This window comes from Thamnophis sirtalis, unplaced genomic scaffold (genome assembly GCF_051295495.1).
Source record: "Thamnophis sirtalis isolate CommonGarterSnake01/CBP01778 unplaced genomic scaffold, rThaSir2_p1.2 scaffold_1, whole genome shotgun sequence".
Lineage (NCBI taxonomy): Eukaryota > Metazoa > Chordata > Lepidosauria > Squamata > Natricidae > Thamnophis > Thamnophis sirtalis.
This window is the reverse complement of record NW_028261381.1, coordinates 60221241-60243308: the sequence shown is the minus strand read 5'-3', so window position 1 is coordinate 60243308 and position 22068 is coordinate 60221241. Positions and strand designations below refer to the sequence as shown.

The window sequence follows — 22068 nt, the reverse complement described above, 5'->3', positions numbered from 1 at the left end:
GGAAGAGAGTCCCCAGCAGGAGACGCGTGTCCTCTGACGGCGGGAGTCAGCATGGCGGATCCCGGAGAAAAGGAAGAGGTAGAGCCGGCGCCCGAAGCGCTGTTGCTCATGGCCGGCGGCGATGGGGAAGGGGATGCAGAGGAGCTCGTGGAAGTGGTGGATCTCGAGCCGCCCGGACCGAGTAAGGGAAAAGAGAGCGACTGGGGAGGGACCCTGGGAACCAAGGGTTTGACACAAGGCACGAGACTTGGGACATGGGCTTTCCTCGTAAGAAATTTGGGGATTGAGGGAGAAAAACTGTCCCGGAAGTCAGGAAAACTAAGAGGATAAAAGTTTTGTTTTTTATTTTCTTAGAGGGAAAGATAATGATGATATACAGTTGTCACTGTTTAAGGGGTGTCCAAACTTGGGAACTTTAAGACTTGTGGACTTCAATTCCCAGAATTCCCCAGCCAGCATGGCTGGCTGGGGAATTCTGGGAGTTGAAGTCCACAAGTCTTAAAAGTTCCCAAGTTTGGACCCCCTGGTTTAAATTGTATTCTTATAGAAATACTTCCTTTTACAAGGCATGCAGCAAAACAAGTAGTGTTTCAGAAGTGTCCAGATAGGTTGACTCAGCCTTCCAAGGTCGGTAAAATGAGGACCCAGATTGTTTGAGGGCAATATTCTGATTCCGTAAACCGCTTAGGGATGTAAAGGACAATGAAAGTGGTATATATATAAGTCTTAAGTGCTATTGCTATTAGTTTTCAAGAAACTTACAGTCTAACATTCTTTGTAACGGAGAAACAAGCAAGATCTTCTTGGAGGTAGTGTATTTTGGAAGTAGAGCAGTTTCCAAACTGCTTTTTTTCCTGTTTGTGATGCAGCTTTTTGACTTGTGCTTTTTTAATGAAAAATAGTGAAGCAGTTTCGAGTTCGAGTTTCGAGTTTCATTTTATTTATATGCCGCCCTATTCCCGGCGGGACTCAGGGCGGCGCACAAACTCAAGGAGAGGAAGGGAAAACACAAAAACTACAAAAGTACAGGGCATTTAAAAACAACCAACAGCCACACGATTCGAGAGGGGAAGGGAACTCATCGACCCCAGGCCTGCCGACACAGCCAGGTTTTAACGGCTTTTCGGAAGGCCTGGAGAGAGGTGAGGGTCCGAATCTCTGCGGGGAGTTCGTTCCAAAGGGCCGGAGCCGCCACAGGGAAGGCCCTCCCCTGGGTAGTGGCCAGATGACATTGGCTGGTAGACAGAACCCGGAGGAGGCCTACTCTGTGTGATCTAATGGGTCTTTGGGAGGTAATTGGCAGCAGGCGTTCTCTCAAGTACCCAGGTCCAATACCATGAAGAAAGAGCCAATGGAACAGAGCTTGCCTTCGGAAGTTGTGGGACTTCATCACTTGAGATTTTGAAGAAGAGATTGGACAGCATCTGTCAGAAATGGTGTAGGGTTTCTTGGGGTGGTGTTGGTGTTGGACTAGATGTCCTATAAGGTCCCTTTCAGTCTGTTAATCTATTATCTGTTAATCAGCCTGCTTTATTTTCCCTCTTTAGAAGGGTTCATGGAGAGATGAAACAGATTAGGGAGAGAACAGAGAGATTTTTTACTACATCTGTTTCACATATGACTCTAAGAAAGAAGAGTTGGCTGATGGGTAATTTTAAATTACCTTTTTCTCTCTCCCTGCAGATGATCTGGCTGATGAAATAGAAGATGTGGATTTAGAAGAAGACTCTGCTTGGGAGGAAGATGAGGGGGTGGAAGAAGGCATGGAGGCCCATGATGACAGTGAGGTCACATTCTCTAAGCATACAGGTGAGCTATTAAAGGGATAAAGGAAAGGCTTTTTCCCAAATTAAATGTTTCAAATTAATTGTCTTGTCATCAAGAAACTGAGGAGGATTCTGGTTATTAACTGCCAAGGCAGGAATTGAGCAAGAAGTTTGGGGTGAAAATCTCTCTCCATGAATCAGAAAAATGGATGCTTCTGTATGAATGTGTATATCAACATATTTTCCATTGGCAATATTTGTGACAGCCAAATGCATACACACAGACACATTCTGTGCTGTCTCTTCAGTCATTTATTTAGTGATCATGGTGTGTACATCATATACACCAATATTTGTTATGTATATGTGCAGTATAATGGTCACTGAGCAATAGTCTCCAACACAATTATCCTGGTTGGCGTGAATCACTTGTCTATCGCTGACTTGTGTCAGTACTTATTAATGGACCAATTGTTATTTATTATAGTTACTTCCATCCACAGTTTAAGAGAAACCTCTCAGACCAGCTTACAAGAAATATAAACACTTTAAATAAAAGTACAATAAATACTTTGCAAAACTCAAGGAAAAACAGTCTTCTAGGATTTTTGTCACATAATAGTTGGCAGTTAACAGCAATATGCCTGAGAAAAGGGATCTATGGTGGTTTTCTCTCTGCTTTCCACTGGACTGTTGGCAATAAGGATCTTTAGGTTGTAAACCATAAGAGCTAAACTAAAACCAAATCATACGATGGCTTGCATTAATGTGTGAATCAGGCCACTAGCTAGTTAGCTTGCTCTGGAGCTCCATCTTGGCCATTGAAGTAAGTGGTAAAATGAATTGCGCTGAATTCTAAGCTGAAAATAAATGTCTTAAATGACTAGCTATTCCTTAGCAACAAAACATGTGAAATTTCTTATAGAAAAGATTAGCACTTGAAGAACTATGTCAGATTTCTTTGTTGCTTTCCATAAAGTGCTTTTGGATCTTTGAAACAAAAAAAGAGGGGGTGGGAGAGCTGGCTTCTATAATATTTTGCTAGGTTTCTATTTGGTGACAAAGACAAATCCAGTTCTAGCTTTAAACAGATAAATTTAAAATAGTAATCCCTGAGAGAGGACAAGAGTCCTTTCCCAGTCTCTGGCTTTCATTGATTTGATTGTTCTGAATTCATTGACTACATCTGTTTATAAGGAGATTTCTTCTATTGCCATTGTTCTGTTGATTCTCCACAGCTTCAGTTTTCTGTGTCAGTCTTGACCCGAAAACCAACACGCTTGCTGTGACAGGTGGTGAAGATGACAAGGCCTTTGTATGGCGTGTCAGTGATGGCGAGCTCCTTTTTGAGTGTGCAGGTGAGGCGTGCCAAAATTAGTTATATCTGCAGAGTATTGACTGGCAACATTGCTTCCAGTAGGTCTCATATTATCACACTTGCAAAAATGACTGGTACAGTAAACATCTTTCTTGATACCTCTCTTGATCTATTGAGTAAATGGCAAGACATCAAAACAGAAGCCATCTCCCATAGTTCTAAGATGGATTCATTAGTCCCCACCCTCATTTTTGCTTTTCACATTTGTGTCATTTACCACAGTAGACCATGTGGAAATGGTGAATTCCCACATTTTCCCCAACTTTTGCATTCCCTAGATGTGTGGGGTTACTGTTTTCCCAGCTTTGTACAGGTAGTCCTGGACTTACGTTCATTTAATGACCGTTCAAAGTTACAACAGCACTGAAAAAAGTAACATAACTGTTTTTCATACTTACAACCGTTGCAGCATCCCCATGGTCACATGATTAAAATTCAGATGCTTGGCAAGTGATTCATATTTATGATGCTTGCAGTTCCCTGGGGTCATGTAATCAGCTTTTGTGACCTTATGACAAACAGAGATTCACTTAACCACCACATTACTAACTGAGCAAATGCAACTGCAGTTGTTCACTTAACAACTGTGGGAGGAAATGTAAAATAGGGCAAACTCACTTGTAAATTATCCAGATTATCTGGATCCCTTTCAGTCGGGTTTCAGGCCTGGTTACAGCACCGAAACTGCTTTGGTCGTGCTGATCGATGATCTCTGGGGGCCCAGAGATAGAGGACATTCCTCTATCCTTGTGCTTCTTGACCTCTCAGCGGCCTTCGATACCATCGACCATGGTATCCTTCTGCGACGGTTATGGGGGGTGGGAGTGGAAGGCACCGTCTTACGGTGGTTCTCCTCCTACCTCTCGGACAGGTTGCAGTCGGTGTTGGTTGGGGGACAGAGATCAACCCCTAGGCCCCTCAAATATGGGGTGCCACAGGGTTCGGTCTTGTCCCCCCTCCTATTTAATGTCTACATGAAGCCGCTGGGTGAGATCATATGCCGGCACAGGATCAAATATCATCAATATGTGGACGATACTCAGTTGTATCTGTCCGCCCCGTGCCAACTCAGCGAAGCAGTGGAAGTAATGTGCCAGTGCCTGGAGTCTGTCAGGGTCTGGATGGGAACGAACAAGCTTGCACTCAATCCAGACAAGACCGAGTGGCTATTGATGCTGCCTCCCAAGGATAGTCCAGACATTCCACCTCTTAGCCTGGGGGGTGAAATTATACACCCCTCAGAGGGCCCGCAATTTGGGTGTCCTCCTGGACCCGCAGCTGACCTTAGAACACCATCTGTCAGCTGTGACCAGGGGGGCTTTTTCCCAGGTTCGCCTGGTGCACCAGTTGCAGCCCTACCTGGACCGGGAGGCACTTCAAATGGTCACTCATGCCCTCATCACCTCAAGACTGGATTACTGTAACGCGCTCTACATGGGGCTGCCTCTGAAGAGTGTTCAAAGACTACAGTTGGTCCAGAATGCAGCCGCGCGAGCGATATTGGGTGTATCTAGATACACCCATGTTACACCTATCCTCCGCGAGCTGCACTGGCTCCCCATTGGTCTCCAGAAGCGCTTCAAGGTGCTAGTCGTTACTTTTAAAGCCCTACGTGGTTTAGGACCTGGCTACCTGAGAGACCGCCTCCTGCCATTTACCTCCCAACGACCAATAAGATCGCACAGGTTGGGCCGCCAACGACCCAGGCCTGCCATACCCCTGAACTGGTTCCCTCACTGCCACTGGGCTGTCGCCATTTTGGTTTTTAATGACTGCGCATGCGCAGTTCACTGTAAATTGTTCTGCACATGCACAAAGAACAATTTACATTGAACAGCGCACGTGCGTGCTGAACAGCGTTGCACATAGGTTGCAAACCATAGTAAAACTGGCAGCAGCCCACCCCTGGATGGCATGTGATAGACCTGTCCACATTGAATTTATCTAATCCCTCTTTAAAGTCATCCAAGATACTGCAATAGGTTTACGCTTGTAGCCAACGTAGAAATTATGGCATATTGATGGAATAAGGAGACACCAGCTGGACATTCTGGACTTATGGCACAAAAAATAGTAATGCTAAAGCTTAAATTAAGTCTTGATTCATCTCACTTTTGCAGCTGTTTGCTGTACAAATCTGTCTTCCACCGTTTGGTATCTCTAAGACCCGGCTGCTCCAACACATGATCATTTTCTTCCCACTATCTCTAGGTCACAAAGATTCTGTCACTTGTGTTGGTTTTAGTTATGACTCCACTTTCGTGGCCACGGGTGACATGGGTGGACTCATTAAAGTCTGGAGAGTCGATGCCAAAGAAGAGATTTGGTCATTTGAAGTGGGTGACCTGGAGGTGAGCCTGTGAGTGCCATGGCAAAAGCTTTGCCTGAAAAAGACAACTGACTTTCCCAATGTGAAGCAAACTTGATAAACTATGGAGGCGTTACCATAGTTAGGAGTGGGTAATTCGCGACCCACGTGAGGAACTGCTAGTACCTTTTTTGTAACCCACATAGTTTTGTTAGAGTTATACTACCAATAAAGGAGAACATTTGTAGCTCCAGGTTGAATTGACAGGTCTTTGATGCTCTCTGAGTTTGGTTGTTTCTTGTAGATGTTGCATGAAATATCTGCAAGAAAACAACCAAGGTTAGAGTGCACCAAGGACCCCTCATTTGCTAGAGTGTGTATATTTTATCCTCTTTTTCACTCATGGGGGGCTTTAAGGATCAAAGCTATTGTGAATCACCTAAAGACATCCAAAACATCCTTTAGAATCCCTGAAGCATTCCTTCCCCGTGGAGAGGTACTTAAGGGACAGAATAGATGCCTAAGCTTCTGCAATTCTTAAAATACCAATTCCACTCTTAAAACCTCTCCAAAGCTGAAAACAATTAAATGTCCCAAGAGAGCCGAGGTGGCGCAGTGGTTAAATGCAGCACTGCAGGCTACTTCAGCTGACTGCAGTTCTGCAGTTCGGCTGTTCAAATCTCACCGGCTCAGGGTTGACTCAGCCTTCCATCCTTCCGAGGTGGGTAAAATGAGGACCTGGATTGTTGTTGGGTGCGATACGCTGACTCTGTAAACCGCTTAGAGAGGGCTGAAAGCCCTATGAAGCGGTATATAAGTCTAACTGCTATTGCTATTGCTATAAAAAATTTGTCCCCTCTTACACTTATGAGATGAGATCATCTCTGCTCTGCTCTCTATAGCTCCCAGATGGAGTAGGAAGGGAAAGATGGTCCACCTGCCCTGATTAGCTCCCCTTGCACCAAGGAAAATGCTGGAGAACTTGATAGACCATAATGTACTGATGTGTTCAAAATCATATTCTTGGACTCAAGAAGTTGCTGTTATATGCGGTTTTCTCCTTGTTGAAGAAGATCACTTTCCTTGCATGATTTTCAGGCAATGTAAAAAGTGGCCTTTTCAGAATTGGATGAGATTAGTCATTCCAGGACAAAATTGTCACTACAAGTGAGGCAAGGAAGGAGGGATGAGCATGTTACCCCTGCATCGACCACCGCCACCATCCAGTGAAGCTCTCCATACAACTTAGAAACCGGACTTATTTCAAGCCTCTTTCTACTAAATTGTTCTTCATAATAAACTGTATCTTTCGGATGTTATTTAGTCTAAATGCATTAGAATAACCTTGTATGATTATGATCTTCCTGGGTGATCTTTAGGAAGCCTGTAGCTCTTTAAGATGCTATCTGAATCCCAGATATTAAACTTTTTAGAGATAGGTTTAGGTTTTAGCTGATGATTTCTCACATTGACAAGAGTTCACACTTGGCATTAAGCCATAGTGTATATATGCGTTGCTTTGACTTAGCACACATGAATCCAAGCATTAAATGTTTTATGGTTTAGCATGAAGTTTGACTCTAGCCAGTGTAAAGTATTCAAAGTTAAAATAAATCAGATCATAAGTGAAACAAGTGAAGAATGGGTTGACTGACTATACAAACAGCCATATCCTTTCATTTCCCAATCTGTTGCTTGCTTTCTTCTTCCAGTGGACCGAATGGCATCCCCTGTCCCCTGTCCTTCTGGCTGGCACAGCTGATGGCAACTGCTGGATGTGGAAGATCCCTAGTGGAGAATGCAAAACCTTTCAAGGGCCAAATTGTCCGGCTACATGTGGCCGTGTCCTTCCTGATGGTGAGGAGTATTGTTTTTGCTGTTAGAATTGCTTCAGGAATGGAACTGCCCCATTGCTTGGCACTTCCAAACACATCCTCTATTTCCTTTCACAACGAGAAACGGCATTGTGTTGCTTGGAATTTTGGTATGGGATGGGAAGGTCCTTGGGCCTCTTTAAAACTAAATTTGCCTGAGTACCCTAGAAAATAACTAACACAAAAATGCTTCATGCAGGAAGAAGGGCCGTTGTCGGTTATGAAGACGGAACAGTGCGCATTTGGGACCTGAAGCAGGGCAACTCACTACATGTTCTGAAAGGTACTAAATATTATGTGGAAGGAAGCCTATTGAACCTCTGGCTCACTGGAACATAATACCTGTATCCTGGTCATCTCACCTCTGCATAAAAACCTGGGTGTTTTGCCCATTTCTGTTGCTTTAGATTTCCTGCAAAGTAGGGTCAGCCTCAAAAAAAACCCACCATGTTCTCTTTGGAAACAAGATACAGGTTCTCAAGGAAATACAGGATCCAAAGATACTGATAGGGCAGGTGACTAGTCATACATTTCATTTTGCAACCAGCTCAGGTTTCCATTTCTGTATAGTTCAGCAAGTTGGAGGTACCAGAAGAGCAACAAAACCTGGCTCTGATAGGATCAGTTGTTTAATTGTAGAAAAATTGTATTTGTATTTAATAAATTTATAGGCCGCCCAATCCCGTAGGACTCCGGGCGGCTTAATTAAATAAATCAGCATTTCTTGTAACTTTGCATCATTAACATGGCATTGTGGTGTTTCTGTTCACAGAAATCGGGAGTTTGGGAATCAAGATGTTAGCCAAGATAGCACATGAAAAAGGAAAAGGAACCTTTAACAGGGTCTTTCATTGGATGTGTCTTTTTTGTCTTTCCAGGTAATGAGGGGCACCAGGGCCCTTTAACATGTGTGGCCAGCCAGAAGGATGGCAGTCTAATCCTGACAGGTTCTGTTGACTGCCATGCCAAGCTGATAAATTCTGCAACTGGAAAAGTAAGTGCTTCCCTCCCCCTTCCTGTTACTTGTCCAGCTGTGCAAAGTATCTGTTTGGTTCATTTGGATAAGGTTGTTTAGTAGTGCTGACATTTATATTTTTGACCCAAGTTTACTTCAGAGTTTGAACTTTCTTCCCCGTTATTTATCCAATTGCCCTATGAACTCATTTGAAGAGAAGGAAAAAGCTGGTTCAGAGTTACCCAATAAACTTCTCTGGCGAGTAGGGATTTGAACCTGGGCTCCGCAGTTCTTGGGCCAGTTTGGTATAGTAGTGCCAGGCTAGAAACTGGGAGACCTGGCGTTCTAGTCTTGCTCTTAGCACAAAACCAACATGGCGCCTTTGTGCCAGTTGCCCTCTCTCTCTCAGCCAGTGGCAAACCACTCCTAAAACTAGTATAACTTGAAAGCACACACTTTCTCACTACTGGAAAATTACTTTGGCATCTGAGAAGATTATCCCATTTCAAACCTGGAGAAAAGTTTGCCGTGTAATCAGGCTCACCCATGATTGCCCCACATTTTGTCACTTCGAGTAATGTCTGAGCAGAAGTTAGCTTTCATTTCCTATATCTCCAGATCCAAATTTAAGATGTGGAATTGTAGATAAACATGAAATATTTTTTTTGCCATAAACTCTGATTATGAATGGAGTCCTGATTATAATGACCATTTTGTAAGCTAGAAAATCCATCCAGAAATTTGTTGATGCCCAGTAACAATCGGTGTGTACTTTTCCAGACTTATGTTTTGCGTTCTTGGCCAAGATTATAGCATTGTTGATTTTATTACATGCAGCATATCTCCAGCCTGTACTTGCGGCAAAGTATCTGTCATAATGTTCTGCTTCATGAATGCACAGAAAAGCTATTGTTGGCTGCCTCTTTCATGCAGGTGGTGTCTGTGTTCAAGGCAGAGAGCAAGCCTGCAGCTGAGGAGGAGGCAGAATCCAACTCAGTGGAATCCCTGGGTTTCTGCAATGTGTAAGTACTCAAGGGGAAAGGATATGAGTCTGGTTACAGATGGCTATTTATTTTTTTATTTTTATTTATTTTTTTGAGATAGACACAGTGAGTAAGAGTAAACAAATAGTCAGTTTGGCCCAGAAAGGCACATTGTTTCTCTGACTTGGCTGAGGTTCTAAGTCTCCTTCCCAGATCTTCATGATAGCGGATCTGGACACGGACCGCAAAGATGAAGGAGATACGTATTTTCTGGCATCTTATTTCTTTCTGATTCCAGAAAAAAATTACTCAATTCCTCTTTGGCTTTTAGAAACTCCTGCGAGTTGATCACATTCAGAGAAGGGAAGGAACAATTGCCATGAAATCCTCGCTGTATATTGGTTTGCATTTGGCAATAACTACATGCTTTAAAACCATTTCCGCTCTTAGGGCTAGTGCGTTGTTTTGAACCAGCTATCCGCAAGCCAGCTGGCCAAGTCATCTCTAACCATCATCAATCAGACAGCAATTGAAGGAGGATCTTGGGGAAATGATCTGTATGGCCTGTAACCAGTTCTGCCCTGGTAGACATCTGCTGATGTTCCTCAAAGCCAACATCATATGATACATATCTAAGCTTCCACAAAGGGGGGGGGGGGGAGGCTGATAATGATGTGAACCAACCTAGATAATATGCTTTTCTGATGATCATGAATGATTTCCCTCCCCACAAAGTGTGCAAGCCATATAAATTCTTAGTGCCCACCTTATGTGGATGAGCCAAGGATCTCTTTAGCAAAGCAAGAGGGACTAATGCTCTGATGATTTATTTAATTACTGTATATTATAGGTAGTCCTCGACTTACAACCATTTGTTCAACAACCATTCAAAGTTACAACAGCACTGAAAACAGTGACCTATGACCGGTCCTCACAATTATGACCATCATTAGCATCCCCACAGTCACACAATCAAAATTTGGGCCGTTGGCAACCAGCATATATTTACGATGGTTGCAGCATCCTGCAGTCACCTGTGATCACCATTTGCAACTTTTCCAGCTGGCTTCTGAGAAGCAAAATCAATGGGGAAAGTCGAATTCACTTAACAAACATGAGATTCACTTAACAACTGCAATGATACAGTTAATCATGGCAAAAACAATCACGTTTGTCACAAACAAACCAACATGCAGTTAATCATGGCAAAAGGAAGGTCATTTAACAATCCTCTTGCTTAGCAATGGAAATTCTGGTCTCAGTTGCAGTCGGACGTAAGTCAGGGACTACTTATATCTTTCCTACAATACTGTACAAGTTCCAGTAAAAATCCTTCTCTACTGCTTTCCTGTTGCAGGATGCCACTGGCAGCAATTGGCTATTTGGATGGGACCTTGGCTATTTATGACCTTGCCACGCAGACTCTGAGACATAAGTGCCAGCATGAGGTAATGGAGCATATCGTGATCACCAGGGGGCACACTAGAAAGGAACATATTACTCAGAGGCATTCTGGCATAGAAGCACACTAGCATTTAGAGGCTGCTTCTCACAATTTTCTGGGTGCTACTTGAGAGTCATGATCAGGAGGAAGGAACTAGATAAGCCTTCCTTCCTTTTTTGATAGAGAGAAAAAATAATAGGCGTCTGAAAAAATGCTGTGGTTTAGGAAGAAAGCTTTGTGTAAGTTGCTACAGTTCAAGGCATGTCAGCTTTACCGATTGGCCTGTCTGCCTCTACTTCTGCCTCTGTCATTTCCCCATTTGTATCATGATTTGGTGCTTTTTGCCTTTCAGAAGAGTAAATGTGGCAAACATTTTGGAATGGCCAGACTTGTAGTTAAGCCCTTGCCTGGTGCCATTGAGTAGAATGAACTCTGTGAAGACAAAGGAGCAGGCTGGCAGGGAAGGAATAGCAAGGTGCATCCCTCTATTCTGGGCCACCTGAAGACCAAATGGCCGAAGCAACTCAGAGGTTGGCATTCATCCTAGGCATAGTGTACACAGGCAAAAGATACGGGTTTCACTCTTGTTTGCTTCTCCCAGCCAGTTCAGTAGAGATATTTGCAAGCTGTTAACTTTAATGGTCAGAGTGTCATATGTCTGTTTCTATTTGATTCATGTCCTGTTGTTGTTTTTTAATTAGCATCGCTTTCCCATGCCAGCCTTGATTTTGGCATGCCCTGGGTTTATAGGCCAGACATTTTGCTTATTAGGCAATTATACACATATATGCATACACATACTCTCACCATGGCTACTTCATTCATTTATTCCTTCATTCATGTCTACTTATTTCCATAATAATTGCTTGTGCAATTTCATTGTGCAATTAAATTTCAAAGAAAGCAATGTATATCAAGGGAAAGAAACACAGCTATTTGGAAAATAAATAGAAATCAACCACCATCCTAGCCCAAAGGAGTCAGGCCCTGTGTCATGAAGACCTTAATAGGTAGTAATCAACAACTTGAACCCCCCCAGAAGGCAATTTATAACTAGTGCAGGATACATGAGCATTATCAATCACTGTCCACACCTCTGCTCCTGGACCAGCTGTAGCTTCTAATTGATCTTCAAGAGCAGTCCTGGGTAGGAGTGTGCATTACAGTAGTCCAATCCGGAGCAAGGCTGATTGCCTGAGAGGCCTCCTGGTCAGGATGGGCGCAAATAGTGTATCCCATATGCCTGGGCAAAAGGCCTCTTGGGCACAGCTGTCACCTGCTCCTTGAGGTGCACTAGTTTCTCATTGGGAATTGCAACCCTTTGAAAGACTAGAGACGGGAATGTTCTGGGATCAGACAAACAAAGACACTCAATCCTATCGGAATTGAACTTAATCCAGGCCCACATGGCTTCTAGTACTGGGTCAGGATTTCAATAGCATCGGCTGGTTGGTTACACATGAGGTATAAAGTTGTCTTCAGACTGACTCCAGTCAGATGACCACATCCACCCAAAGCAAGTCCTGTAAGATATTGTGGGCTGGAAGCCACAGAGAGATCAAGGAGTACTAGGATGAACACACACTGCCACTGTCCCTCCTCCATTACAGGCAGGGGTGGCCTTCAAAAATTTCAGCAACAGATTCTCTCCCTGGTTGCTGGGTGGGCGTGGCCAGGGTGGGCGTGGTCAAGTTGGCCTCCTGCACCACAGTCGGGTGGGGGGAAGGGGATTTCACCTTCCCCAGGCTCTGGAGGCTTTCCTCAAGCTTCTGGGAGGGCAAACACTACTCCCCCCAAGCTCCGGAGGCGTTTCTGGCGTTCCGGAACTTCCATGAGGTCCATTTTTCCCCCACCCTGAGCCTCCGCAGGGGCCCTGCACTTACCTCGCATCCAAAACGGGCCGCGTGGAGATTCCTGGGAGGGGAGGGGCCAGCCAGAGGTAGGATTTGGGTTTCCAGCCATAACGTTAGCTAAGGAGCTCTCCCGAACCCAGGCGAACCTGTAGCAGCCCACCCCTGATTACAGGTCATCACCAGGCAGGGCTAGTGCTGTCTCCATACTGTCCTGACACTCAGTTGAAGGAAAGGTAGTCATCTGCTTTCTCCAGGGCCTTCTGGAGCTGAAGCCCAACCATTCTCTCCACCACCTTCCCTAGAAAGGGAAGGTTGGAGACTAGCTGGAAATTTGATGTGATGGCCTCTTGAGGAGTGGGCAATCAAAAGAAAGTATGATGAATTTTCCTGGATTCATACCAAGAGGATGGGAATGCTCCTCTAATGCCTTTTCCACCTCCGTTTACAGTCGGGTATTGTGCAGCTCCTTTGGGAAGAAAGTTCACCTGTGGTCTACACTTGCAGTCTGGACGGGGCTGTGAGGCTTTGGGATGCACGCTCGGGAAAGCTCATTAGCGAATACAGGGGCCACTCGGCTGAAATTTTAGACTTCGCTTTGAACAAGTAAGTACTTCAAGAGCAATTTTTAGATTGGAGGATGCTGGTGGAAGGTGCTGTGGGGGATAAAATGGAAAAAGGGATGTAGAAAGCTGTTACCTCAAGGTTTAGGTTAAGTAATATTACTCCAGTAGATGGGCACTGGAATCTCACAACAGGCTATGGTTTCAGCAGGGCTCAGACTGAAATGTGTAGCAGGTTGAGATATTTAGGAATTGGATTGAATGGGAAGAAGACATGCTGTTTCTGGAGTGATTCTTTTTGTTAAGGTAATGACGATTTAATAGCTGACCAGCTATTAATGCTGTAAGGCTGTAAACCGAGATGATGCAATGAGAATGAGGTAACGTGTTTGTGTGTGTGTGTGACACTTTTCATAGTAAAATAGTTTTCTTCTTTCCAATTCCCTTGGTGGCTCTCATCGTTTATTTTCATGTTAGAATTGTATCCCATATTTTCCTAAGTGGCCATGGCAGTATATATAGTACATTGTTCCATCCTCCCATTTTCTCGCCACAATAACAACCTTATTACATGCTCAGCTGAGAGAGAATGATTGGCCCAAAGTCACCCAATAAATATCTGTGACTGAAGATGCACTAGACTCCAAGTCTCTCTAATGCCAGCCCAACACCTCTCAGTAACGGCAAGAACAAGAAAATAAAATGGACGATTTGTCAGAATCATTGGCTTAGCACAGGGCCTCCCGAGCTCTATGACTTTTTGACTTTCAGCTTGTGATTTCTACTATGTGATTCTTTTTTTTTTTTACCCACACTGGTGTTGTGAAGATTAATTACATATCTACTTGGGAGTAAGTCCTGCTGAATTCCATTGGATGGATAAGCATAAATGACTGTGATTATTGGTCAATATTTTAAAGGACTTTTCTCTATTAATGGTTTTGATAAATCTTAGTTGAAAATTTTTTCCTGTTTTTTTTCTGAGGCTGATGCTGCATTCCTGCATCTAAGTATTGATTTTTAAGGCATACTCATTCAAAGCCTTTTGCCGCATCTTTTAGCCAAAGAGTCCCCTGGCTTAGAAATATTGTCATTAAAATACTGCTTGCCTTTAGATTTACAATTAAAAAGACAGGATGTGCAAGGAAAGGGAAATTGGATGAAAGTGGAGAAAAATAAGCTGATTATTAAAAACCAGCATTGTTTATATTATCCAGTGGGATGAAAATACTTTGTATAATTTGATAAAGAGTTGCTGATAGTTGTTAATTGAGGAATTCCCTAAACTAGCTGGAGTCTCAGCAGAAATAATAGGAGCCTATTTCTCTTGCCTCCCTCTTAGTATATCTTAATGTTTTATTTCCAGTATCATCATATTTTTTTCTTTTTCCTTTTGTTCTTTGTTTGGTTTAAACATACATATTAAGACATACAGTATATATGTGAGTGTATGTGTATTTATAGGACGCAGTGGCTCAGTGGCTAAGACACTGAGCTTGTTGATCAGAAAGGTCGGCAGTTTAGCGGTTCGAATCCCTAGCACCGCGTAACGGAGTGAGCTCCTGTTACTTGTCCCAGCTTCTGCCAACCTAGCAGTTTGAAAGCACTGCAAGTAGAAAAATAGGGACCACCTTTGGTGGGAAGGTAACAGCTTTCAGTGCACCTTCAGCATTTAGTCATGCTGACCACACGATGAGGGAGACTTCTTCAGACAGCGCTGGCTCTTCGGCTTTGAAATGGAGATGAACACTTCCCCCTAGAGTCAGGAACAACTAGAGCATATGAGGGGAACCTTTACCCTTATACGTATTTTAATAATTTCTCTCTCTCTCTCTCTCTCTCTCTCTCTCTCTCTCTCTCTCTCTCTCTCTCTCTCTCTCTCTCTCTCTCTCTCTCTCTCTCTCTCTCTCTCTCTCTCTCTCTCTCTCTCTCTCTCTCTCTCTCTCTCTCTCTCTCTCTCTCTCTCTCTCTCTTTTGCAGAGATGCTTCGCTTGTGGTTACTACTTCTGGTGATCACCAGGCCAAAGTGTTTTGTGTGCAGCAACCTGACCGCTAGCATTTAGGTGACTGGGCACTGCAAGAAAGCGTGCCATGGGACTGATGGCAGATATACCCATGGGACTGTGAGCAGGGTGGATGGAGTTAGCCTAATAACTTCCTGCAGGGATGCAACTAAGCATTTTATGATCATCCTTATTTTGAAAAGAAAGCTTTGTCACCTTATCCCCAATTGATTGCTGGAGTTTTCTACAATTATTTACATCCCTGGTGCTTCATACACAAAGCGATGAGAAAACACAAGTGGGTGGGGCCTGGATCAAGATCTGGGCAGCGGTAGGCATTGAAGTGAGGTATCTCAGAAGAACCTCCATACTTCTCCCAGGTTCAAAGAGGCCTCCTTGCACATAATTTTTGAAGATATGTTCATGGAGGTCAGAGATATCACCTATGTTCCTCCCGTTAAGATGGGGACAAATGGACTGTTACGTAGCCTGTGAAGTGACAGTAAGGCTCATCCTTCCCTTGGTCATTTTGAGCTTGTGCTTCCCCTTCAAACAAATCATGTGGATTTGTTCAAAGCCAATCAAACGATGTTCCTGAGATGATGCACAGGCTTTGGAACTCTGGTGGAGACTGAGCACATCGTCCTGGACTTCAATGCGTGGACCTCTCAGTGACAATAACAAGACAGCTCGTTTTTACGTCACTAGATGTTACGACAAAATAAAAAAAAGGCTGTCATTTGGAGGGCTTGTTTGAATTTGTGGCTTGCTAGACTATTATTGCTAGATATCTAGTCTGTTTGGTAACCAAAGACCAGCCTATTGTCCTGGAACGGGCAAGAGGGAAAAACATAATAGCGTTGCATTGAAATATGATAGTAAGGAGTGGAACCATGTAGCCATTCATTTTGTGTGAAAATCTTTCAGGAAGGCTGGGTACAATGGATACCTGAACAATGGAAGGGGATGTCACACAAATACTCCCCACTTCTCAGAGAGCTGCTCGTTGCTAGGTAATGTAAACTCAAATTAGCCAAGTACTGTGTTTTCCTTGGTGTTCAGATAAATTTAATTCCAGACCGAAACAGAAGGTAAAAAGGCTAAGAATATAAAAGCAATTCTACAATGTGCTTTGGGTGGGAGATGTTGGTGTGTAAGAAATCACTACAAGATATAATTGATATTTAAGAGCCTACTCAGCTAGAAAACCAAAAGCTAAGAGTGAAACATCTTACCTGTGGGTGATCAGGGTTTGCTACCAAGCTGTCCTTTATCTATCCCTGCAATCTATGTCATTGAGTGCAGTAGGCCTGGACTGCATTTCTGCCATGGACCTTCTGGCATTGCACCAGCCATCTTTAGCAGCTTATTTCAACTTGCTGCTAGCAGCCGGGGGTCCTCCTAAACATCTTGTGCCATCTCGAGTGGTTTTCCTTCCTAAAACTGAGAACCCAACAGCTCCGGGGACTACACTGATCTCTTGGAGGGCATACTGAATGAATTGACCCAGGCACCGCTTAAGCCTTATCAACGGCTTAGGCTATTGAGATAGCATCCATACTATTGTGGGCTTTGCATAAAACCTTTGCAAAGCGTCTCTGTGACACGCTGCAGCTCTCCCCATTCCAACATGCTTTCCTTCAGCGGGATGGCTGTCTCGAGGCAACAACCCTTCTCCATACCATCTTACGGAGGGTCCATACCAGTCAAGTGCCTTGTGCGATGTTGTTTCTCGACGTTGCCAAGGCATTTGATAGGGTTTCACATCATTCCCTTTTTAGGGTTGCCACTGGGGCAGACCCTCCTCCTCCGCTGCTTTCTTATTTGGGTAGCCTTTATCAGTTTTCCACCATTCAACACACAGATACAGTTATTCAGTGCGGGAGGGGTTTACGGCAAGGAGATCCCCTTTCGCCTCTTATTTATTCTGGTCATTGATGACATCTTACGGCTTCCCTGCCCACAATTGGGTTTAACCTTGGTGGCCAGAAGATTGACTTTCTGGCTTATGCAATAGCAATAGCAATAGCAGTAGACTTATATACCGCTTCATAGGCCTTTCAGGCCTCTCTAAGCGGTTTACAGAGAGTCAGCATATTGCCCCCAACAATCTGGGTCCGCAGATGACCTAGTACTCCTGGCAGAACGACCAGCAAAGTTACAGGAAAAACTTGATTGTGTGGCAAATGCCCTCCATGCAACTGGATTGTCCTTTGACCTTACGATCGCCAAAAGTGGGAAACGTAAGTATATGGCCCTATTACCAACTTCCTATACTTACACAGGTGCTTCTATTAGCCCGTTAGGGCCAGACAACTCAGTGTAGTATCTGGGCATCCAGTTTAACTGGAAAGGCCGGGTTGTCCCAAAGCACACTGATCTCTTGGAGGGCATACTGAATGAATTGACCCAGGCACCGCTTAAGCCTTATCAACGGCTTAGGCTATTGAGATCTTATTTGGTGCCAAAGTTCACACGCGAGTTGGTCCTTGATCACGCACACCGTAATACACTTACGAGGCTGGACAGACTGATGAGATCTGCGGTGCGGGTCTGGCTCCGTCTGCCAAGTGATATTCCATTGGGATTCTTCCACTCCCTAATTAAAAATGGGGGGTTGGAAGTGCCCTGCTTCTCTACCTCGATACTACTCCTTCAGAAGGCACGATTCGAGAAAGTGGCATCAGGAGCTACCCTGGTGCCTACTGCCGTTTTACAACAGGAGGCGTTCCAGTCACTGATGACTCAGATAAATTGACCGTGCATGATGGCCTCTGCGTCGTTCCCACCAAGGTGGAGGTCCAATTAGAGTAGAAAGATATCCTCACACAATCCATCGATGGCAGAGACTTATGTATCACAGATGTTGATAGAGCTAGCCACGAGTGGCTGTTGCACCCCTCTCGGGTGTTCTCCGATTGTTTATACGGGGCATCCAATTGAGGGGCGGCATACTCAACACCAAATCTAGGAGTGTGCGTGGTTCCAGTCACCAGGTGGTAGACAAGAGTTGTTGAGGTGCCTGCTGATCCCCAGAAACTCTGAATCATATTCTACAGGTTTGTGAGATCGCCCACAATGCGTGGTGCGCCCATCACAATCAAGTTCTCTGTCACCTTGCGTACCTATTACAAGGGAATGGAGATCGTTGTTGGGTGGAGCCCATTATACCATCTGGGCCATCTTTTATTAAGCCAGACTTGGTGGTGGAGCATACAAAGGAACTATGGGTCCTGGACGTGGCCATTATCTCAGAATATAGGCTGCGAGAATCCTGGGACCTTAAAATTGCGAAATATGGCCGGGAAGATCAGGACAGAGATATCCTGAACTGGACAGCTGCTACAGTTCTACTGACCCAACTGCCAGTTATCATTTCACATAGAGGACTATGTTTTGAGCCATCTGGTGGAGGCCTGCGGACACTGGGCTTGAGCCGCAGGGACGTTATGGACCTTTCGCTTTTGACGGTTCACAGCTCGCTCCAGTGCTACGATTTATACCATTGCAGAACTAAGCTGGGCTGAACCACGGACTGGAAGACCATCATACTGGAGTCTTCAATGGACAATGACTTGCCAAAAGCAAAGCATAATGATGAAAGTCACCTTGGGGGATATGGTATGGTGGTGGGTTTTTCCTTTCCTGTACAGACCCTTCCAAAAAATAAATGTAAATTAATTAGAGGTAGTCTGGTAAAGATTGCTGTTGTTCAATGTCTTTGCTTTTCAAATGACTTTAGGCAACCCAAATACACTACCTGTTGGGTTTGCAGAAGTGGTCCAGTACAGGACATTGCTCAGATTACTTTATTCCAGTCTCACCAGGGAGCCCTTGCAGTATTAGCCTTTTGGAAGGTAGGGTTTAGAAGGGAGTTTTATTTATATAAATATAAAGAAAAACATGATGGGATGCAGTGGCGCGGTGGCTAAGACGCTGAGCTTGTCGATCAGAAAGGTCGGCAGTTCAAATCCCCAGTGCCATGTAATGGAGTGTGCTCCCATTACTTGTGCCAGCTTCTGCCAACCTAGCAGTTCGAAAGCAGGTAAAAAATGCAAGTAGAAAAATAGGGACCACCTTTGGTGAGAAGGTAACAGCATTCTGTGTGACTTAGGCATTTAGTCATGCTAGCCACATGACCACGGAAACATCTTCGGACAGTGCTGGCTTTTCGGCTTTGAAATGGAGATGAGCACTGCCCCCTAGAGTTGGGAATGACTAGCACATATGTGTGAGGGGAACCTTTACCTTTACTAAAGGAAAACACAATAGTTGCCTAGTTTTGAGTTCACATTACCTAACAATTAGCAGCTGTCTGAAAAGTGGAGAGCATTCTTGGTAGTTCCTGGATGTCTGTTTTTGTCAGATGGAGCCCAATATTTCTGATTCTGGCTTTCCCTGCAATCCAGTAGATTGTACTTAAGAGGATTTTTGGTCTCATAAACATCTTTCGGTTTCTACTTTCAGCTTTCACCTACTATTCTAAAACTTTTATCATTGACTGAAAAACAGGAATATGTATATCCCAAGACAATGTACCAATCAATATCACAATTGGGTTAGCCAGAATTTCTCAGTAGAGTTCATCTTTGAAGTACTTATCCTTTCTAAATTTGGCCACCTAAACTCTTGTGAAATCAACAAAATGCAGTTTCCCCTAACACTGATCAGCAGATTAATTGCGATTGTTTACATAATCTGATAGTTTAAAATCCTTAATGAGACTGTCCTATGAGATTTCCTAATCTTTTGACATCATTTTCCTTTTCATGAATAAGATTCAGTTCATAGTATGAAGAATAGGTTCAATATTCTTAATTCTATGCTGGTTAATGACTGCAATAAAACTATTTGAATTTCAGTATTGTTAATTATTATAAATAGCATTGTTCCATATACAGTATGCTTTATATCTTCAGATCTATAGGAAGGGTAGATGATTTTGACCCTTTAGACTTTTTCACTGGCAGCTCCTATAATTCTTTGCCATTTCTATGACGGATATAGCTGATGAATTCATTAGTGTGAATAAAGAATTCCCCTAATAACTTCTGCTAAATTGGACCCAACAAATTAAATTAACTGGTGGGAAATAACACCTTGACAACTACTATATGATCTGAAAGCATGATGCTAGAATTACCCCTTTTCCCTTTTGAAAATAGAATATGTCTCAGTAGGGACCCAAAGAGTTTTAAGTCTTTCCAAATTAATTAAGTCTATGAACAGAGTTTGGATTAATATAACAGGACCTAATGGGATGCGGTGGCTCAGTGGCTAAGATGCTGAGCTTGTCAATCAGAAAGGTTGGCAGTTCAGCAGTTTGAATCCCTAGTGCCGTGTAACAGTGAGTTCCCATTACTTGTCTCAGCTTCTGCCTAGCAGTTTGAAAGCATGTAAAAATGCAAGGAGAAAAATAGGAACCATCTTTGGTGGGAAGGTAACAGCGTTCAGTGTGCCCTCAGCATTTAATCATGTTGGCCACATGACCACGGAGACGTCTTCAAACAATGCTGGATCTTTGGCTTTGAAATGGAGATGAGCACCACCTCTTAGAGTCAGGAATGACTAGCATATGTGTGCGAGGGGAACCTTTACCTTTACTTATGAAGAAACGAGTTGCAGAGCTCATAATTAAAAACAGACGTGGAAGAAAATACAAAAGCCTTCCTCTGCTTAAGCTTTGCCTCACACACCACTGCGTTTAAAAAAAAAAGATGAGAAACTATTAGATGTGATTGGAGGCCCAACAGCCAGGCCTGAGTTTGCTAACCCCAAACTGCCCAAATGCTAGGATGAAGGAAATAGGAAATTGGTTTGATGTTTTATCGCTAAAGATGGAAAGTGGGAATTCCTAATCTGGAAGATTGCAAGATAAGAGGTCGTAATGGCTCCCAACCTCAATTGTTTAAAAAGGGAATTAGACCAATTAAGATCATGAGAACTATATTAGCTCTTTAATGAGGACATTATGTCTCGGTCCTAAGTATTAATAAGCATAAATGGCAAACCAGTTTGCTTCTGACCTCACAAAGCATCTGCTTCTTCTCAGAAAAAGATTATGGTAAATGGATGTGTAAGTAAACCCACAGGCTAAAAAAAAAAACCCAGCCCAATTTCACCTTAATTAAATTTGTCACCAAGTCATCAATCCTTAACTATTTCTTGCCTCTCTTGGCAGCCTTTATCATCAAGGTTCACATCAAGAACAGCTATAACAATGTTTTTAGAAGTTTAATCCTCCGGTCAGTAGTTAGCAGAAGCTTCATTGACTTAAGACAGTTTTAAAAATTCTTTTATTGCCAACAAAAACTGGTATTTACAATGAAGAGTTAATTATGGCAGGACACAACAAAGGAGCCTAGCATACAGTATTAGCTTTATAAGGTATAAATTCTTAAGCTTTTTATCTTAGTATTTTCAATCAGTGAACATTTGTCCATTCTCTTCCCAGCCTTGAGTTGGGAGTTTTCTGCTCAGGGTTGATCCAAGAATTCAGATTTGCTGAAATAGCATTAGCTCCTTCCTCATCTGTTTCGGTCCTTAAAGTCTCAGGTATCAACTACAGACCTCAACTACAGAGGGGGGCATGTGTTGTTATTGATGATGTTGAGAATACCAGGAAAATGGGAGTGTGCCTCAGTGTAGTTTTCCTTATTTGTAAACATGTGAATAATTGGGCCTTGTCTATCTCATGGGGTTGTTGTGAGAGGCAGCCAAGGCCAAGATAATGGGAAATGGAAGATTTATTTATGTACTTGCATGCCTTCATAATGAATGAATCTAGATCTTTTCAACAGAGATTAACTTACATTGTAAGGGTTTGATTTTAGAATGTGGTCAGTATTTGGTTTTGGTTACTCTGCTTGTGATCCCATTTCACATATTCATATGAACCTATGGTTCATTGTAAATCCAGCCTACTTGATATACAAATGTCCCAA

At 43.4% G+C, this 22068-nt stretch overlaps 1 protein-coding gene across 1 annotated transcript; it reads left to right on the top strand.

Moving 5' to 3' along the window:
* On the top strand, positions 1–15869 carry AAMP (angio associated migratory cell protein). Its single transcript, XM_087712689.1, has 11 exons — positions 1–181; positions 1684–1809; positions 3005–3124; positions 5356–5495; positions 7165–7309; positions 7526–7609; positions 8205–8320; positions 9215–9303; positions 10622–10712; positions 13010–13164; positions 15102–15869. Exons 1-11 carry the CDS (start codon positions 52–54, stop codon positions 15175–15177), a joined length of 1272 nt encoding a protein of 423 aa, XP_087568815.1. The 5' UTR covers positions 1–51; the 3' UTR covers positions 15178–15869.
* Positions 15870–22068: the final 6199 nt, after the last annotated feature.